Source organism: Kryptolebias marmoratus, linkage group LG15 (assembly GCF_001649575.2).
Source record: "Kryptolebias marmoratus isolate JLee-2015 linkage group LG15, ASM164957v2, whole genome shotgun sequence".
Taxonomy (NCBI): Eukaryota; Metazoa; Chordata; class Actinopteri; order Cyprinodontiformes; family Rivulidae; genus Kryptolebias; species Kryptolebias marmoratus.
In genome coordinates this window covers 31,945,798-31,967,040 of record NC_051444.1, presented here as the reverse complement: position 1 = coordinate 31,967,040, position 21,243 = coordinate 31,945,798, and the positions used below count along the sequence as shown (strand labels likewise).

Below are 21,243 nucleotides of genomic sequence, written 5' to 3'. Positions count from 1 at the left end.
GTTCGCTAAAAAATGTGTTGTGCTCAGACAGCTCCACACTCTAGCTCGTTAGTGAGGTTAGAGTGTAACTGACAAAATTTCACGAACATTCCGAAATTTTTGCGTGTTTTTTGGCGATTACGTCGCCATAGTAACACGAAACGCGAATAAAAGTAGTAGCCCTCATGCCGAGACCGAGCCGGTCGTTCTGATATACAATTTGTGGGGTTTCTTTGCCCGGTTCGGGCTGCATTAAGGGTAACGGAAGAAGACCATATAATAAAGAGACACCTTATTCGGTGTAGAGTAAGAGGTGCCTGCATGCATTGCATGAGGCAGGCACCAATTATAAATTAGAGAAGGAAACAAGGAGTTTGAGCTGGTATGCCTGGGACTCAAGGTTTAAACCAGGCATCTATGATAAAGGTTTCATACAATGGGCAGATAAAGGTATCACAGCAAGGTGTAAATTGGTTGAAAAAGGCAAACTGCTGAGTTTAACAACTTAATGATAAGATTTGGATTGGAGGATCAAGACCAGTATAGGTACTTGCAGATAAAAGACTTCTGCGAGAAAGAGATAAAAACCAATATAAGTAAGGTAATTGAGGTATTTCACAAGGCCTATGAGGGAAATAAATTTCGAATTATTTCAACACTGTACCAGGGACTGATGGAAGGCCGGAGGTCATCTACTATGTATATTAAAGAAAAATGGGAAGAGGAACTTAAAGAACGTATAAGTGAAGAGGAATGGTTTCAAATCTGTAAAACACAGTGCAAAACCACCTGCTCCCGTGTGTGAAGGGAATTTAGCTGGAAAAATATGGTTAGATTTTTCATAACCCCAAAGATTAAGGCCAGGACGATAACCAGTTCACAACCATGCTGGAGGCTCTGTGGCCAGACTAATGTAGGTCACACGCACATATTCTGGTCTTGTCAGAAATTAGCTACATACTGGCAAAATGTATGCCTTATTTTGAAAAGCATATTAGGATATGGACTACCCAGATCATGCAAAACACTCTACCTGGGCTGTCTCACATACAACATAATTCAAAAAGAGGATGAATATTTGTTAAAAATATTGCTCTCAGCAACAAAAAAAACATCACAAAACTATGGTATAAACATGAACCGCCCACTGTGGAGAGATGGTTGAGCATTGTGGAAGAGATCTTTGTAATGGAGAAAATCACACATAGATTAAGATTGCAGGAGGATCAGTTTATTGTAAAGTGGGGTAAATAGAGTGATTATAGATGTGAGGATGCCACTTTTGTAGCCAGTTAAATACGGACATTGTTACTGAACATCTGTTTATGAATGCACCGATACTTCTCCACTGTAACTGTTCAAGAAAATGTTCAATAAAAAATAAGTTAAAAAAAAAAAATAGCCCATTGTTATTTGTTTTTTTTTTCTTTGTCATTCTTGATACTTTTAGCTGTATGTTTTGGGTCACCATCCTGTTGAAAAGCTGAGGCTGAGCTTTCTGACACAGGGCTGAATGCTTTGCTTCATGATGTGTTGATACTCTTGAGACTGTTTGCCTTTATTGCTTTCTCTGCTCCATGTTCAGTGTGGTGCACACATTGATAACAAACCACCCAGTGGCATGTTTTTTTCTTTTAAATAGGCTGAATGGCTGTAAAAATGGAAGACACCTGTAAAAATTTCTTTAATGCAAAAATAAATAGTCTCTTTAAGGGTACCAACATACTATTTTAACAAATCTTTGGAAAATACACAACAATTAATTTCTTTTCACATTTTTCTGTTCACTCTTGCACATACATGCAAGTACACATTAGACAGTTGTTTTATAAATAAAACACTTCACAAGGAATGAAGAATTGCTTGAATGAACTGTAAGGGTAGCAACAAATCTGTCTGCATCTGTACATCTGTTCGCATGTCATAAAGCAAGGCCTGAAGGGTTTTAAAAGCCTTGACGACAGGTTGGATCCCAAAAGTTGGATTTGTTAGCAAATGTAAAGTAGAACAAAGTCAAACAGGAGTTACTGAATACTCTATCTAGTCTTTAGTTTGTAATAATATTGTAAAAATACAGTTTTTACCTTAAAAGATAGCAAAAAAAAGTGTACACATTTCTTATCCTGGATTCCAGTTGTGGTAATGAAAAGCAGCGGTTCTTTAACTTTTTGGAAGCCAACCATCTTTTATAAAAAGACAGTTTAAATCTATTTGTATATTTGAATGAACAGGAGGTCTTCTCCGTTTAAGTTAAGTTTTCAAGCTGCTCATTCAATCTGAAATCACTAACTTTTGATTTCAGATTGCATTTGGGTGGGTATGCATCTATTTTACCAATTGAGTTTATATGAATTTAAATTATATGTTATCTATGTCTATGTAGAGACATAGATACAGACAGACAGACATTCCCCCAAAGTATTATACAATCTTATTTGCAGCAAAAAAAAGGCCACCAGAAAAAACAGTCCATGAAACTTTGCTGTCCATCAAAATCTTCCCAAGTACATTTAGATTACAAGTGATGTCTATTTATGAACATGAGAAACCAAACAAACTTTACTTCTCATAACAGTTACATTTAAATAAGTATGGGACAACACATAAAAAGACACAGTAAGAAGAACATCCAAAAAACACCTAATAAGTACAATCAAACATGGTGCTGCTGGAGCTGGACAGAGCTGCTGACTTGTGTGCACGGCAGACAGGACTCTGGATATATACAGATCTGAGCACAAGGTTCTCGACAGTCTCACCCCTTTTGGACAACACTATGGTCGTCCTGGCTCCATTTGAAGTGTTAACACAAAAAGTAAGCTACACTAAATTTCAAACACCAAAGTAATTGTAAGAAAGGTAATGGCATTTATTAGTACTTGTATTGGTACTTGGTATCAGTAAGCACTCAAATACTTGTACCCTAAAAAAAATGTGTTATTGGTCATCCCTAGACTTCACAGTACCTCAGCTGTGATCTGTCAGACTGACTCAGTGTCAAAGAAACATTTCCTAGACAACACAGACAAAATGTGTTGGATGGTCAAAGGATGTTGTACTCAGACAGACCAAAATAGAGATTTAGGTAACGTTCTCATTCAGCTACCTGCCTGAGAGACTCTATTACCCTATAACAAAAAGACAAAACATGGAGAAGAAGGAACATGTGTAACAAACTATAAATTAAAAAAATATATCATGACTGGACAGAGGTGTGTATAATCCAGATCACAGTTGGCTTTTTAAATTAAGATAAATGTTCTGGAAAAAAATTTTTAAACAATAAATAATAAATAGATTATATTTTCGATGCGCTGCCATACCTGCATGCACAAGAGCTTGATGATGGTCGAGGTCTGAGGAGAGGGGAGGCACAGCTTTAACTGTAAGTATATGTCAGGGGTTTCCAGATAAAAAAGGATTGGGAACTATTGTTGTAGTAAATGTATCTAAAAATATTTGATTACCTGATGTATTTTTTAAGAGTAACTAATTGCTAAAATATATGACAGCTGAAGCCCCAGTGGTAATCTCGATCACAAGTCTTTTCCTGCTCTGTTCTGACCTTAGATTGTATTTTGTTGCTTTCTGGTTTATTTAAAGTGCATTCATATTGGAGCAGGGTTTCCCCCAGCATATTATAAGCCTGGCAGGCCGCCAGGCTAAGCTCCGCTTGTTTATTATAAATATGTCATTTTTATACAAGTTTTTTTTTTCCAACTGCTCCCCCAAAACCGCTACCTTTATCTACCCCACCGCGCAAGCCAACAATGATACAATCGCGCTGTCCCCGCCCCTGCGCGAAGGTCCCATGCGGTGTCATGTCGTGCACCTTTTATAACTTGGTGTGGACCGCGCGCGCGGGGCTCCATTCAACCATCTGCTCTCTTTTTACCGTATTTCCACTGGTTACGTAGCGTACTGCCCCCCGTCCTTTTGGAGAATACTGCACCGATGTAAGCGCCAAGTATAAACGCCTCCACCACGCGCTCAGGTCCGCGCGCTGTTTGCGGAGCTCCACGCGACTCTACTGAGCCCTAAGGCCGAGACACCTTCAGCTACCACTGGAGTTAACGTGTTGTCAGAGCCACAGTAATAAACATGGAAAGAGCAGGTTTAACCAAAAACCCAAAAGTATTTTAAAAGTGCCTTTTTGTAAAACTGTAGTTGTGTAAATATTTGGCACAAATATCTTACAATATCAAATAATAAATAGCCATATTTTCAACTTTCTGTCAACTTTACTCGTTTTTTTTACTAAATCTCGGTCGGCCGGCGAACGGCCACCTACCACTTAGCCTCTTTTCTGGGGGAAACTCTGTTGGAGTGAATATTTATATTCTAGCCTCTGAATGTTTACTGTCTGTAAACCTGTCAACTTCCCTCCCTTTATACTCAAATCTGAGACACTCACTACAACAGAGAAAAAGAAGAAAAAAAAGAAAACTGGTAATGGAAACATGTTCAGGAAGGACTGCAACAATATTTAACAGATGAGCAGACGTGTGTTGTGTTCTCCCATGCATAATTTAAAAGGTGGAAACTTGAACTCTTTGTTATGACTATAAAACCCTGCAGGATAAAAACACCAGTAATTAATATAACAAAGACCAGCAAATGTATGGACAAAGGTAGGGTCACTATTTTCCTGATATTAAGTGATACAGCTGGAGGTAACAGAAGGACTGTTATCACAAACTAATTACTGTAAGGAGTTGAATGCAACTTAATTATATGCAAAGTCAAGCAAAAAACAGCACAGCATGTTATTCTGTTTCCTATTAATATATAATGTATACTGTTAAAGTCATGGGTTGCACAGGTGTGGAGCGGTTAGCAGTTAGGAGCTCGTATAGTTAGGCTTCCTCCAACAGAATAAAAATATGCATGTTAGACTGATTGATGCATGTGAATGCTTGAATGCCCGTCTTGTGTCTCTGAGTTAGGCTCTGTCATTGACTAGTGCCACGTCCAGGGTGCATCTCCCCTCTCACTCTTTGACTGCTGGGACAGGCACCAGACATCAGTTCCCCACCCACCAAAACTCTAATCAAGGTCAAGCAAGCATTTTAAAAATAGTGAGGACAGATTCTGTCTCAATTTTCAGTCATTATTTGTCATCATCATTTTTTATAAAATAAAAATAAAAAAAAACACTAACTCAGAATCGTTTTGCTCTCCAAGAAGTCTGTCAGCCTCAGCTGTTGGTGCTCAATAGAATCTGGCAGTAATACAGTTATAGGCTTTATCAGAGTATCCAAAAATAGCTTTTTAATGCTTTGAATACAGCCCTTTAAATATTGATTATTGCAAATCATTCCCAGATTTGCACAAAAAAGTTAAAAATTGTATTTACACTTGTGTATAAGGCACGTACTTCTTTCTTTTGCTGCAACTCCTGCAGCAAAACTATTAATTTCTCTGTGGCAGGGCCTACTGTTCAGGTGGGGAACTGCAAGAAGTGTAGTAGATTTATGAAATGTACACACAATCCACACAAATGGCAGAAATGTAATATCTGCTTCCCTCTTTCTACGCTATCTTCAGATCAGGTCTTCAACTAAAAGTTTGCAGCCTGCTGCCAACTGCAAGGACCTGATAAGACCAAAACACTGGTAGGCTGAGGGACAAAAAATCTTTTCAAACGACATTATGATGATTCTGTATTGTTACTGTTACACTGTGCACTTTTTTAGATGTATGCTTGTTTAAATTACTTTGTTTTGTGATCTGACAGCTGTGGCAACACAGCTGTAACATCTTCAGGAATTAAAGCAAAAACAAAAAAAATCTTTTGACATTTTTTTTTTTCTATTTTATAATCATAATATAACCCCCACCCCAACCACACACAACCATTTGAAAGCCTTTTTTTGTGTGGGTCCACTGTGGCATCCACTGCTCATGGTAAGATCCATTCTTGCTTTCACGTATTCAAAAGTCTTCAAAAACAGCAAAAACAATTCACTAGTTGCTTTTTCGGCAAACAGTCACAAGAGGAGTCTGAAAACTTGCTAAATATAGTGATAAAGTCTCAAAGCTGGCAACACTGCTTGCACCCAGACCCTGCTCTGCTCTGATTGGATACAAGTTTGGCTCTGGTTTGCTTATTTGTTGAAAGCGGCATCAGTTCAGTCTTTTTAATATAATTAGATCGGAAGCCTTTAACAGGACCACAACAAAAAACACGTTTTTTTTCCTCCTCATTTTTACAGATGATGGAAATCCATTGTGGAGCTGGGGCTCGAACCAGCAACTCTTGGGTTACAGGATGAACCCTTACCTCCAGAGCCACTGCCGCTAATCGTTGTGCTATCGATTGCAAGCAAGCGATACACACATGCTAACACGTGTAGCATCCATATTTACTTCCATAAAAACAGTGTGCTGCTGTGAACGTAGTGTTTGTAGGCAGAAGCAGAAATTTTGTGACCATACACAGGGTTGGGTGATTGAACAAATATATCAACTATTATTGTTTAGAGACCATCTGTAATAGCTTTTTTTAAGGACATATTTTCCCCACTTTATTTTAGGTAGTTGTTTTCCCTCTCAATCATTTTGACCTATAAATGAATGTACAATTCAAATCAGAACCCAAACGAGCTGTAATTCACCCTGATTGTGTGCAATCAACCTCATCCATTTCCAGTAGCTACGGCTCTAACCTTCTGTCAGGTGTCGGTCCAACCTGCAGATTGACTGTAGGCTGAGCGGCTGGTGGAGATCACTGTTGTTTTATTGCTTAGCAAAGACTTGTGCCATTTAGGTTATTTGATAAAATTACCAACAATTTTGGTAGAGAAAAAAAATCATCATATTTAAAATGAAAACTGACAAGATGGAAATATTTGTTCTAAGAAAAATAAGTCACAGTTTATTGTAATGTAGGCAGTTGCATAAAGAACCAATGAAAAAACAAACAAACCAAAAAAACAGAACAATTGTCACTCCTCTGTTGATTAAAACAACTTCTTAATGGCTCTAAGTTTGAAACATGGGCTTTGGTATCATCAAGCTCAACCAAGACATCAATTGTAGGCGCAAAAAGAAGAAAAAATAAAAACAACTCTTCTTTACCGTATGGTTGATATGCGGTTTATGATAGTCTAATTTTTAAGACAATTACCAGGCAGCAGGCAAATGCACCATTAAAATAGTCCACAATATTCATAACAACCAGATAAAATGAATCCACTCTGAACAGTTGCAGAACTGAGTTTTTCCTCACAGATCAGCTGGTGGAGTTAATCCCAGAGCTGTTTTACTGGTCAACTGTTAAAGGTGGTTTGTGTGTAAGATGTTAAACACAAATGACCTGACTATTTAACCAAATATTCTTTCTTTATTCATATTTCTGTTAGCAGTGAAAGCTGGGGCGGGTTGGCTGCACCACAGAGCTCCCCTCCCTTGTTTTGGTTGTGTGTGCGCCAAATGCTTTGCTGATCAAACAGCTTGATGTGCTGACAATGGTACATCAAGTGTTTCTTGTTGCTTTTTCATGGTGTTATTCATTGCTGCAATAAAAGTTGTAGAAAACAATGAAGCCAATTATCATTTAAGATTTCAAACTGGACTGACTATAATTGTTGGTGGTGACTCCTTTCTCTGTGCGCTCTTGCAGCGTCATCAGGAAAAAGAGTTGTTGAAAGACATCGTCCGGCAGTTTCTAACTTTCAAAAATATTGTGTGCTGTGACAATAAGGTCATCAAGTTAACCTGCCTGTAGCTCCTAAAATCAGCCCAAATTTAATCTGAAGTAACTCCTTATTTCAAACCAAAGTAGTAATAAATCTGTGACTTTGTTTTTTATTTGGTCACAAACAGCTGACTTTCACAGCCGTACAGAAAACAGGAATTGACCTATTCGTCCGTCCTCAAAAAAAAAAAAAAAAAGAAACATCAAAATAGGGCCCTATGATTTCCACAATGCAGAAAAGGCAGAAGGAAAATTTGCAGTAGAACACGGAATTATCACAGACTGGGTTAATATGCAGATTTTTCAAAACAATCAAAGTGTTTTTCACATTTAATCTTCACAATAAAGGAGACCATTGCAGGCTCCTTTAGCCTCTTATGTCTAGCTGCATGTGACTTGAGAAGGGGACGAGTGGATGGGGACAAATGGTCTGTTGCAGGTGTCCAGAAATCACAACATTTAACACTAAAAACACAACATTTATAGCAAAGCAATACGCATGAACAACGTTTTAGTAAGCTTTGTCAGCAACAGCAAAAAAAAGTGTGAAAATCTCAAAACAGCAGAGCAAGAAAATGTTAGCTTAGAACTTTAGCTAACACATCACCAGGAGGGACACATGAGTTTATTAAAGACTTTGCAATTTTATTGTATGTACTCAATTCAACTATAAAAAATAATATTAAAACTATGCCTGTTGGAGGCAAAGCTTTACCTCAGTCAAGCTAAAAGCTGTTTAGCAAAACTTAGGAGAAAAAATAAAAGTCACTTCTTCCTCCGTATCAGTGAATCAAATATCTCACAACTATAATACAATACTTTTATGCTAGTGTTGATGTACTAATGAAGAAATGATGAGATTTTAAGTTTATGTTAAGCACTTTCATTTTACCAAAAGATATTATTTCCTCTCAACCAAACACACTAGAGAAACTATTTTCAGAAAACACTGGAATATTTTTTTTTACTTACATGCAGAGTTTTAGGCAATGTTTGCTAGATTTTTGGTCAAATGTGTTATTATTATATTGTCAATTGTCAGTTGTTGGGGTAGTGGTGGCCCAACCCTAACTTCCAGCCTCACACACATTACTGGATTTCTTTATCTATCTCCCTCTTTTTTTTTTTAATGAAAATGTTAAGCACATGAACTCACCTGTGGTAAAGCAGTGTTTAGTTGGCGCTGCAGGGAATCCCTCTCATGGCTCACTTCATGCAGCTTGCTCTGAGTCAGGCCCAGATTCTCCTGAGTTTCTCTCAGAGTGTCAAGAAGGCGATCCCTCTCCTCCAACATGGACACCATTAACGACTCAAAGTGACCCTCGGAGTCTGACTGCAGAGGGGAGCCCGAGCCTCGCTGCCCGCTGCCGTTTCCCCCACCGGGCCCTTCTGCCTCGCTGATGGTGGGCATCACCTCGCACATCATCTGCAACCACAATGTGGCAGGAAAGAGCAGTTCATAAGACAGATTGGGATGAGAGAACTAAAACCTCTCTGTTCAGTGAGCTTTGACACTGAATTTTCAGTTTTTAAAAAAGTCACATAAAACACAACCCTGGCTGGTGTCAGTGAGCATTTAAGATTTGTAAAAGTGGTTGAATTTTTTTCTATGAATAACCCCACCTCCTCCATTTCATCACTGTGGTGGGGAATATTGTATTTTTATGTTTGTTTGTTTTCTGAAGGTTACATCCTAAACACTACAGTAATAACTTCACCACCACCTACAAGGTATTTAATTTGATTAAGAAGCTTACAAATCATATTAAAATCAGAATTTTAATAAAACAAAACCAACTGAAACTTAGTTTTCTGTCAGTTTCAGACGTTTTTGCTTTCTGACAACAAAAACAAAATGGTGTGAGAGGGAACAGCTTTATTAGGAATTGAGTCTTATTAATCTTCATCACATGAGCTCATGTTTGAGTTGGAGCCTTTGCCATCACTACTTTCTTCTTTGATGGACACGGTGTTGTGCCTGTGCTTCATTCATGCAGTTTGTGAAGCCTTGCCTCACATAATCTTTGACAACTTTTGCCTGCTTGCTCGACTGCCTTTTTTTCATCTTTTTATTTTTATCGTTTTTAAAGTACTTCTCAATGTTTAAAATGGAAATACATATTACCATCACTACACAATTTCAAAGTAAAAACACAAACCCTACCTGACAAATCTTCATAAAAATACTTTAAGGCTATACAGCAGCTTCAGCATCTTACTGACCAAACCAAAAGGAAAATAAATAGTCAGATCAGTTCAGCCTAATTACTAACAGTACTGAACTGGTCTTGCAGCATAACATCTAACATTAAATATTCAAGTTAACATACACAAGCAGAAGGCTGGGTGTTTTGTGTTGCAGCGAACAGCGATGTGAAGAAAAGTCTGAGGAATTCTGAGCCACCCTCAACACCAAAGGGCTTACAACCTGCAGACAGACTGTTACACACAAAGCCAAAGCATCATGTGAGCTGGATTTAACATACCTACATGGAACAACAACTTACAAATTGGAACAAGTTATGTAAGAACTCTGCGGCAGGTCGAACTATTCTTTGAGACGACAAAAGCCATTTTGTTTTGGAAACTGTGCTCAGTTCAGTGAACACAAACACAAAATGTTTGTTTTCATTACAAGACAATTAACCAGATAAAACTCAATCTGTTGTTCTTAACTAACTGCAATTTAAAACTGTGTGTTATGTGTGATGAACATTGTTTCCAGTGGATTGAGTCAAACTTAATTTACTGGAGGCAAGAATACTTGATCAACACTTCATATTGAGGTCAAGCCACAGGATCAGCAATGAGGGGGAAGGTCGTTTAGCATGTATAAAAGGTGCTGACAGATGGTGAGTAACTCAGGAAACGTCAAAAACAAAGGACAATGATTCAAAAGCTGGATACTTCTCCTTAAAACTGCTTCAAACAATTACTGAATGAGAGCATTTTTTCCTGTATACGGTCAAGAATACAGTTAGGTGTAAATTAGACAAACAGACATGTTAACACTTCCAAGTTTAATTAAAGACAGCTGGGCCTTATTGTTGATTTGTGAAGTTCTTCAAAACAAAAGCAAATCAGCTGTGGTTGATTCAACCTGCACAGATCAGCTGAACAAGCTGTATCCATCCACAGGACTGTGCAACATCAGAATCAGATAGTTTCACTGCTAAGTATGACTCCACACATGAGAAAGGATGCAGCGATACCACATTTTACTGTGGTACTTACATGTGAGTACTTGCTGATACTGAGTACCGATACTAGTACTAATCAGCATCGAGCAGTGAGGCACAATGAGTAATAATGTTAATAATAATAATAATAATAAATACACGCTAATAAAATAAAGCCAATATGTTATAAATGCAATTTCTAAAGGATATCTCACTTTTATGCCTGTAGACATTTGTATTACATGTCTATTGTTATTCTTGTTGACTTGATCAAAACAAATTGCATTGAAGAAGCCTGAAGTGGGGCCTGCAGTAACCTGCCTCTGCTGAGGGCACCTGTGAGCTTACTGCTCCATTTCTGGCTGCTGTTTCTGTGTTACTGAACCAAAACATCAACTTTAGCTAAAAGAATCAGAAAGTGAGGTGGACTGACCATCTGTTTGTTTTGATCTAACTGCTAAAATGGAAGATTATATATTTTATGAAAGCTTTTCAAACTAGCTTTTGATGTAAATCACTTTACTGAACATGAAAAGGAGTTTTAAACCCTAACTTCACAGAGGAGTGATTCCTGATCAACAGCTTCTCACATACTTTGAGGAAAAACTTTTTGGTTTTTGTTATTACTTAATATGAAACTAAGTGTCAATGTTATCAGCTGTGGCTGTGTGTGAGGTGGCAGCTACACACACAGCATGTGTAGTTATGTGTACACGTTTAAAAGTTAGCACACTGGTGGAGCAGTAGAGCCAGGGTTGCTGGATGGGAAATGACTAAATCTTGTACTGCCTTTTTAAAACGATGGTATTTTGATGCAAACTATCACATAAGGCTGAGCTTTATCAGAAAAGCAGGGGTGGGGCGATGCGTGCCTGGCCAGCAAACGGCCTGGTTGGTTGGATCAGACTTTCTGATGACATGTGGGTGTTAATGATCACATATCTGGCAACAGTGAGTAGAGAAATGATAAAAGAGATAAAAGCTGCTGCATCTCACACACACTATGAGCACCTGTACACCAACTATCATATTATATTGTAATCAGAGAATAAACGACTTGGAAAGTAAATTGTCACTTTTTCTCATTGTTAATTGCAGTTTGATGACTCAAAGAAGCCTCATTGCTCATAAACATACTTCATCCAGCCATCTCCAGAGAAGACGCAGTTTACTGTCTGCAGACACTAAATCAGGAGCTAAAAGAGAAAGGAAGACAATCATCATGGAGTCAGCATCAACCCCATATTATCATAGACACACAAAGGAAGTTGAAGATTCTGATTCCAGCAAAAAACAAACAAAAAAAACAAAAACAAATGACTGAACTAAAAACAGTGAGGTGTTTTTGTTTTATTCACAGAAAGAACACAAAAACAAATGCTGCTTCATACATTTTTTTCCTGTCTCTAACCCCAGCTGGACGAGGCAGATGGCTGCTCGTCCTGAGGCTGGTTCTGCTTCTGCTGGAGGTTTCTTCCTGTTAAAAGGGAGTTTTTCCTTTCCACTGTCACCAACATGCTGCTCAGGATGGAAGACTGTGACACAGTGAAGATTCAACACAGTCTGCTGGCTTCTTTAGATAGATAATTTTACTAATTAGCATTTATAACTAGGGGTGGGACCGATCCGATCCAGTATCGGTATCGGGTTCCGATACTGGCGTTAAGCACGGATCGGAAATTTCCGATCCAACTGGCAGAAATTTCCGATCCATAGACATGTCTGTGTCTCCTGAAATCTCTCTACAAGTGATTCCCTGCTGTCTGCTCAGCTTCAGCCAGCTGGCTGCAAACTGTGGAATGGATTTCATAAACGGGCGTGTCTCATGATGAACGGAGTAATGAGATCTGCCTCACATTTAGGAAATCCATTTCACAGTTTCCAGCCAACAAAAGCGTGAGCCTTGAGGCCTTAGCAGCAATGTGGCTAACGGCTAACAAACGTTTTGTCACATCATGTCCGCTGTGTGGAAATATTTTACATTGGAAACACCACAAAGCAAGACAGCAACGTGCAATGTCTGCAAAGTCTCTGTGTCGAGAGGGGGACGCTCCGTCGCGAGCTACAATACAAGGAACTTATACAAACATTTGAAAAAGCACCACATTTAAGAGCACGAGGATTGTTTAGGCAAGCGAGACGAAGACGAAACTGAACTAATCAGAAAATATGATTATTGTTAATTTTTCAAAAGGCAAAATTTTTAGACTTTAAAAAAAAAAAAGTGAAAATACCAAACACTGAAAAAACTATTTGGGTGTTTTCTGCTTTTTCTGTGACCCTCCCTGACGTGTGACATCCAAAGAGCCACTGAAGGTAACAGCATTCAGCCATTTATCAGTGAGTGGATGAATACTGGTACAATATAGTTAAGTTCATTGGAATTATTTGTTAGAACCGGCCAGAAAATACAACTGGAGTTTCATTTTTTGGCTTCCCGAAAGATAAAAAGCTGTCAGATTTGGCAGGGGAGAGGAAGTTGTGAGTTTCTGTCCTGGACCTGGACCCGGACCCAAGCACAAGGATCAGCAGAACAAGTGCGACAGAAGGTGTGAGCTTCATGTTTGCCTCATGTTGGACTGATTGATGCTGTTCCTGACAAATATTGTATTAAGATGTGTTGGACAGACAAAAAGTTTTTTTGGGCCAGCTTCACTCAATTTTCCTCTTAATTAATGCTGTTTTAAACAATGGTATTTTAAATAAAATACTAAAAGATAAGATTTTGATCTATTTTTGTTCAGTTTTTGTCTATTGTAGCAGGACGTTAAGTTAAAGTACTACTGATTGTCACACACCTGAGTGTGCAAAATTTGTTTTCCGCATTTGACCCATCCCCCGAGGGAGCGGTGAGCAGCAGCGGTGCCGCACTCAGGAATCATTTGGTGATCTAACCCCCCAATTTCAACCCTTAATGCTGAGTGTCAAGCAGGGTGGCAATGGATCCCATATATATATATATATATATATATATATATATATATATATATATATATATATATGGAAATACACTTGATTGTTTGAAATTGACTATACTTAGGTGGAGAAACATCTCATTAAGGAAACATGATATGAAAAAGGAGGTTATGTTTTGGGTAGCATTTGTTTGTCCAGAGTTCACTGGTGTCAGTGACCCCAGGGCCTTGGCGGAGGTTTGCGCTCTCTATTTTACATAGTTTTGTTGTATTTCTCTCCTCTTTTTGAAGGCAAAGCCATGTGACTGAACTTCACTCCACAGTTTGCTGCAGTTCTTACAACAGACTGAATATTCAGGCTTTTTATTTTCAAATGCATAAATAATAAGCAAATTTTATGTCATGCTGGAGTTGGCACTTTAACTGTATATTTTATACTTCAATTTTCAAGTTATTGTTTACATTTTATTTTGTGATTTACTGTAAATGTTAGAGATAACTTAAAAGTACAATCTTTAAGAAGCTAGCAGAAAGAAATCCAGCAAAGACCTGACAGATGCATCATCAGTCCTGATCCTTGAGGGTCCCTGTCCTGCATGTTTTACTTGTTTCCCAGGTTTAACACTTCAGTGCAATGATTAGTCACCACAGCCCATTAGTTGACAACAAAAAAATGTCAATGCAGATTTTTTTGTTGACAAGTTGTTTACAAAATTATTAATGTATTGTTCCAACCAACAAATGTTTTTGGTAACTGCAATGCACAACCGAGATCTCTAGGGGCAGTAGTGTCTCGTCTGTTTGCCAAGGCAGCACAGGATTCTAACAAAAAAATCAAAAAAATGTGAGGAAAAGGCCAACAAAACTGGAAGGAGATGAATAAAAATCTAAATACTTTCAAAAGTGGTTGAGCATTTCACTAAGACCAAACAAAAGCTGAAGGCAGATTGAACAAAGCAGAACTTTTTTTTCACAGCAGTGCCACTGCAATGCTCAGCAACTGATAAAATCAACTGATTTGACTGAAACAGGATTTTTATACTCCGTCTGAGCAGCTGTGTGGCAAAAATGTATATTTACAAAATCTGCACGAAAACTCATCTGTGAATCCCTCATCAATGTCATTCAAGATCAAATTGTTCAAACACTCAATCATGTTCAGGATTTTAACCCTTTAAATGCCAGTTTAGTTATTTGAATTGTTAATTATTTATTTGATTAAATTAGTAGTTTCTATATAGAGCCAGATTCTCCCTCTGGACACTATTGTGGCCAAAAATGCCTCATTGACATCCATTAAAGCTGCAGTAGGTAACTTTTATAAAAATGTGTTTCTTCCATATTTGGTAAAACTGACAGTAGAATATGAGACAGATAATCTGGCTCCTTTCAGTGGTTCTGCTGCCATTTGCAGAAACACAAAGCTCCCGGTCAGAAACAACCAATCAGAGCCAGGAGAAGGGGCTTAGCAGTGCTGTTCACACCCTTCCCCACGCAGTGCGTAGTCATTCAAGCTCAAGATAGCCAGTGTGCTGCAGCTGTGCTTATGGTGGAGAAACAACCTAACGTTACAGAAAACTAACAATTTGTCAAGTGGCATCTGCTCAGAAAACAAAGACAAATAGAAGAAGAAGACGACCCGTGATGAAAAGCAAGCTAAAAGAATTAGACTGAGTCCGAAATAAAACAAGGGTAAACATCGGAGAGGCTTTTCAGAGGTGGAGGGAACTACGCATCCTGAAAGGATTCTAAACCAATGCAGAGTTAGCCACATTTCTGCTTGACAAGGAAGTGGCTAATGTGGCCATTTGCAATGTCAGCATTTAATTGAAGCAAGGTAGTGGTATTTAACATTTTTAACTATATTCTACCAGATTCAACCATTTTCCCATTGTTGGCTGATGCATGAAGTTACTGAGCTTTTGCCATTCATGGAGCAGTGTGACGACCAGCAGACACCAGGGGATTTTTATTTTCCATTTAAGAGATTTTTAATGTGTCTTTGAAGAGGTACTTGAGTAAAAAGATTGCCTCCTGCTTTGTTGTACTCAAAAACAAAAAGCAACTGTTGGTCTGTTTATGGAGCAAAAGTGAAGTAGCATTTCAGTGCAAATGAGAATTCAAAAACGGTCATGCAGCTTTTATCTGGCAGCGAGCTGCAGGACGCATCTGAAGAAGACAAGCTTTTACAGAAAGTCTGACATGGAATCATCCACTTCTGTGACCTCTGACCTTTCCCGAGAAAGGACACTAAGAATATTCAACAAATGATAGAGCCATGCGACTACCAGGTAATCCAAGAATTTTTGTGTGTTAAATAATTTTTAAAACATCTGAATCATCTTAGTGAACAATTATTGTGCAAGCTGCAACAACAAAGATAGCACATATGAAATGTAAACAAATTTAAAAAGGAAATACCTAGGCTTTAAATGTGTGATGTGTGTGTTTGAGAGAAATGGATTGAGGATGTGTGTGTTTCGTTTAGTTCTTTCAGTCGACCATCAGACCCTAGAGCATGTGACTTTGTGCTCTCTACAAATGAATTTGGCAGCAGCATCTGCTGTGCGTGGAGATACTTTCTCCACCCAGTCTGACAACACAATGGCTGCTGTAAGAACAAACTCCATCTGTCCACTCACTGTTACAGGATCCTCAGCAAAAAAAGGTCAGAGGTCACAGGCTTCCATGTCAAACTTCCTGCAAAAGCTTGTGTCTTCTTCAGATGAGTCCTGCAGCTTGCCGCCAGAGAAAAGCTTAGTATAGCAAAGGCAGGAGGCCATGCTTCTGACCTCAACACCTCTTCTGACACATAAAACACATCTCTCAAGAGGAAAAAAATTTTTAAATTTAAATTCTTGGGGCATATTCAAGACACCACCAAAAGCCTTCTAATATTTATTATATGGGAAATTATTGACTTTTTGGTGTACTTTTTAAATAATTATTTCAAATGACTAGACTGGCATTTAAAAGGCTAAAATCTTGAAAATGATTTAGTAGTTTTGAGCAATTCCTAAGTTGTTTAAGAGCTTTATTAAACAGAAAAAAACAGTAAAAAAAATACGGCTGTATGATGATGTTATAGCACTATTTGTGTGTTTGTGTACATTTGTTGCTATAGAGGTGTTCAGAGGGTGCAAAATGCATCAGAGTATAAGAGACATGAAAAAAGAAATGACATTGGGTTTCAAAAATTTTTCAGAAAAAAAAGAATTCTTCAAAGATCATGCCACATGCTGAAACAAAACAAAAATGATCCAAAGATTGCTGAAAAATGTACAAAAATGTCCAAGAATTGGACATTGGCTAGGTAAGTTTTAAAAGTTGGCTCCTTTTTAAACAGTGTTTGCAGTAATGATTCTATCAGTTGAAACAAGGTCTAATGGATGACTGAAGCAAATATCATTCAGTTTGCAAACATGACCTGTTGTGAGCTGGAAATGAGTAAGAGGAACAATATTAGTGTTTTTCTAAATGGTAAACCTCTTCCTCCTGATGGACATTGGATATTTATAAGTTAATATAGTGCTGCACTGCAATAGTATGTTTATGATTTTTTGTTATTATTGGTCTTCTTGTTTTATTTTGTTAACTCATTTAATTTAAAGCACTTTTAAAAATGTTGTACTTTCAGACTGACTTCTGGTCATTTTTGCTTAGATATTTGCAATTTTTTGTTTAAAATTATAACAATTGCTCCAATTTTAGTCAGTACTGACTGATGCATTTCATTTTTTGTAGTGGTCACATTAGGCAAAATGATAAATACGTCTGATTAGTTTAAGATGAATTTGTTTCACAGGTTTTTATTTTAATTTGCTGTGAAATGTTATACTACATTAATGCAGAGAGATCAGGGTGATATTCACAGGTGGGCAGACCAAAGCATGTGAGGACAAACAGGAACTGGTGTAGACCCATAAGAAGCAGATACTGATTAGGATAATCGTTGAGAAATAAACTAATCAAAAACATTTTGATAGACTAGTCAACTACCAAAATATTCATTAATTGCAGTCCTACAACATCTGATTCAATGGTTGGTTGCTTCTTCAGTCTGTTAATCACCCATTGATTCAAATCAGGTGTGTTGGAGAGAAACATCTAGTATTGTGGCCCTCAAGGACTAAAATTAGACACCACTGACCTGCATGTCAAGTTTTCAGTCTAGTGGAAAATCACCTTGTTAGAGCTAAATCCTATTTTCTGTTTGTCAAACGGTGTTAGCTTTGGCATTTTTCATAGACCACACTAAATTAAGTGAAATGTCTATAAAACTGACTGAGATATGGCTATTTTTGTGTTTGCCAAGCTTGATTCACTGCAGTAGCCATCATATAATGGGGTGACTCTAAATTTCACATTCAGTGATTACTTTCTCAGTTTCATTCAAATCTATCCAGCGGATCAGGAGATGTTTTGCTGACAGACAGACAGGGTTGACCCGAAAAATAATGCCAACGTTTGACACAAAACTATTGTTCATTGTCTAGTCGAATTATGTGTTGGGATAATGCTCTGTCAGTACTAGATCAAATTTTAGCTCAATATTTGAAAGACTGGCAGAGTTACAGTTGCATTTGTGTTGAGTTAGTCTGTGGCAGCCATCTTTGAATGGTGTTGATTCCAAAAGTCATTCAGTTGTAGCCAACTCATTCAAAGTCATTCAGTTGTAGGTTTCATTAAAATTTGTCCACTAGTTCGTAAGATATTTTGCTAACACTACAGACAAATGAACACACATGGGCAAAAACATCTCCTCTATTGGTTATTTGGGTCATCTGGGTCTACTAGGTCATCCCTTCAGTTCAGGAGCTTTTTATACCCAAATGATTCATAAGTCAGAGTTAAGTTGTTTAACAAGCAAACAAAAAATAACTTATTAAAAATGGTCAAATACTGTGCTGAAAATGAGTACACAACAAAAGCAGCCAATGTCCAAAGACATACTTTAAAGGCCTTCAGAAATCCTCCAAAAAAACTCTTTAAATGTTACATAAAGGTCTGGCTCCTTGGAAGCAAAATGTAAATAGGGGAGGTTCATCTCTATTGAACAATCAGTGTGCATCAGGTCCAACTCACTTACAGGAAAAATAAAGACATCATCCTGAGCCAGAAACAAGGTGCCAAACATCTGAACATAGATCATAATAAATGGTTCGAGTCGGTATGTTTCTCACCTTTGCAGTATAATCCAAACTTTTTTATAAGAATCCACGGTTTTGAAGATGAAGTAAAGCAAGCTCCAACAGTTTGTAACAGCTTAATAAAACTTCAGAAATATCCAATCTCCAGAGTCATTCAGAATAGATAAACTCCCTTCAGAGGCCAGGATTAAGGCTGTGGAAGGGTATTCCAGGAGAGAAAGGGGAATATTTTCCTTAAGGCCTCAAACCTGCACACACAAAGTGAGCAGGGGGCAGTATATTCCAAGTTTGGCCGGCTAACTCGGCGTTAGCACGTTAGCTGGTGATTCGAAGATTGCATACCTATTTGGAAGTAAAGTGTTTATCTCTACATCTCTAAACTGACGACCACCTTTGAATTGCAAAGTTGAAATGGTTAAAAACTAAGATTTCACAACTGGCATTCAAACAGTAATATAGTCAGGTGACGTGGAAACTGTTGCAGCCTTGCTAGTTAATTTGAAACAGAAATCTTTAGCTTCAAGTCAGTTTAAAGTCAACAGCAACGAGTAGCCTGCTAGGTAGCTAATGCTAGCTAGTTTATTTTCCTAACTTCTGAGAATTTGTTTCATACAGGAGTACATAACATTAGAACATGTATACTATAAAACACGTCTTGTAATGTTTAAAATCAACAATCCTGAAATAGCTCTTCAAATAACTACTTAAATTATGAAACTATGATGTAGCGTTAGCGCCCCGGCTAGCCTTATCTTCCCGTCTTTGCGGTGGAGTCGCGTCACCACATCCCGGCTCAGCTCCACTCGGAAACTTCTAGTTTACACCAAGCCGTCGGTGTCGATTCTCAGCAGCTCGGGAAGCCCAAAACCTAAACCCCGAGTCTTTTAGGTCCGAGTTTGAGGTGTTCTTTCGGTGTTTTCCAAGCTTAAATGTCCGTGAGTTCGGGATCCTTCGCCGTCGCCACTGGCTGCCAGCCTCGGCAGTCGGACAGCCAATGGAGGCTGTGTGTGTGCGGGAGGAGAGCAGTCCTTCCCCCGGCAGCGGCAGCGGCAGCGGCAGCGGCGCCTTCATTTCCTGTGGAGATCCACGGCTCAGGAATTCAGTTTTAGCAAACTTTTAAAACATCTTGAGCTCTCAAAATATCACATCAAGTTTCAGGTCAACATCTGTTAAATGGACTCAGTTACAGCCATTTTTGTGTTTTCTAAGGCTAGTTGGAAATTTAATCTTAAATTTAATTGACTTCAAAAGTTAATCAGTTGTAGCTGAACATACATCTGAGAATTGCTTTTTGAGAATGGGTCCAGTGATTCACAAGGTATTTTGCTAACACTACAGACAAACAAAAATACACAGACAAGCAAAAACACCACATTAATAAATATTCCTGCTGAAACCTGAACTGTTTTACATGGATCCAGAAAACTTATTTCAGTTCTTAATTTTTTTTAATATTTTGATTTGTTAATTGTCAAGTCAAGTCAAATAAATTTATATCGCACTTTTCAGCAAACAAGGCTGAACAAACTGCTTTACAACATAATTGTTGAAGAAACACAGCAACCATACTTTGTTGTAACAACTGAACCATTTGTACAGAGGGACCTACATGCTGCTGTTAAAACTCTGAATCAAAGGAGCAAGTCTGCCATCTTGTGGTTTAAAAAAACAACTCTTCCAATGCAGCATATACAGTTACATTTAGTTTAACTTCCTTACATCTTAGCATCTATAGTGAGAATATTTGGGTCATTTGAATTCTAACCATAACATTTTTCACATTTCTGTTTTTTTTTTTGGTTGTTAGTTTGTCGATTAGTTTTTTATTGGGGTGTGGCACAGTGGTGCAGTTAGAGCGGCTTCCTCCCACAGGCCATGCATGTTAGGTTAACTGGTAACTCTAAAACTGTCCCTAGGTCAGAGTCTGAACGGTTGTTTGTCTCTATGTGTCCCTGTGATGAACTTGTGACCTGTCAAGGGTGTCCCGTGCCCTAGACACCACATCCCCGTGACCCGGAAAGGAGAAGTGGGTAAAGAAAATGGATGGATGTTTTTTAATGTTTACTTTTCAGTCAATTCAAAGACAGGACTAAGAATTTGCACATCTAAAGATTATATTTTCAACAATGGGGACTTTCAATTTAGTTAAGGCCAACCAATAATAAAGATATGATCTTAATAAAGTCATTAAAGATAGTGCAGCACCTTGTAAAAGTGCCCTTTCCATATTTGGTCACATGACAACAACAAACTTCAGATTATTTAGTAGGATTTTACGTGATAGACCATTACAAAGTAGAGCAGTAGCATCCAGTCCTTGT

The 21,243-nt window shown here is 38.1% G+C and overlaps 1 protein-coding gene across 19 annotated transcripts in view; it reads right to left on the bottom strand.

The window, feature by feature from the left end:
• Positions 1–19,948, bottom strand: part of ppfia1 (PTPRF interacting protein alpha 1) — a 94,329-nt gene extending 74,381 nt beyond the window's left edge. For 14 of the 19 annotated variants that reach the window (XM_037979712.1, XM_037979713.1, XM_037979718.1 and 11 more), the window contains exons 1-2: positions 10,009–10,117; positions 8,835–9,104 (exon numbers count right to left, since the gene is read on the bottom strand). In XM_037979712.1, coding sequence (XP_037835640.1) covers positions 8,835–9,104 — 270 coding nt within the window. In that variant the 5' untranslated portion in view covers positions 10,009–10,117. Of the gene's footprint in view, positions 1–8,834; positions 9,105–10,008; positions 10,118–11,994; positions 12,054–18,955 lie in introns of those variants that run through there. The other 5 variants (XM_037979726.1, XM_037979728.1, XM_037979724.1 and 2 more) reach the window with 4 other exon arrangements.
• Positions 19,949–21,243: the final 1,295 nt, after the last annotated feature.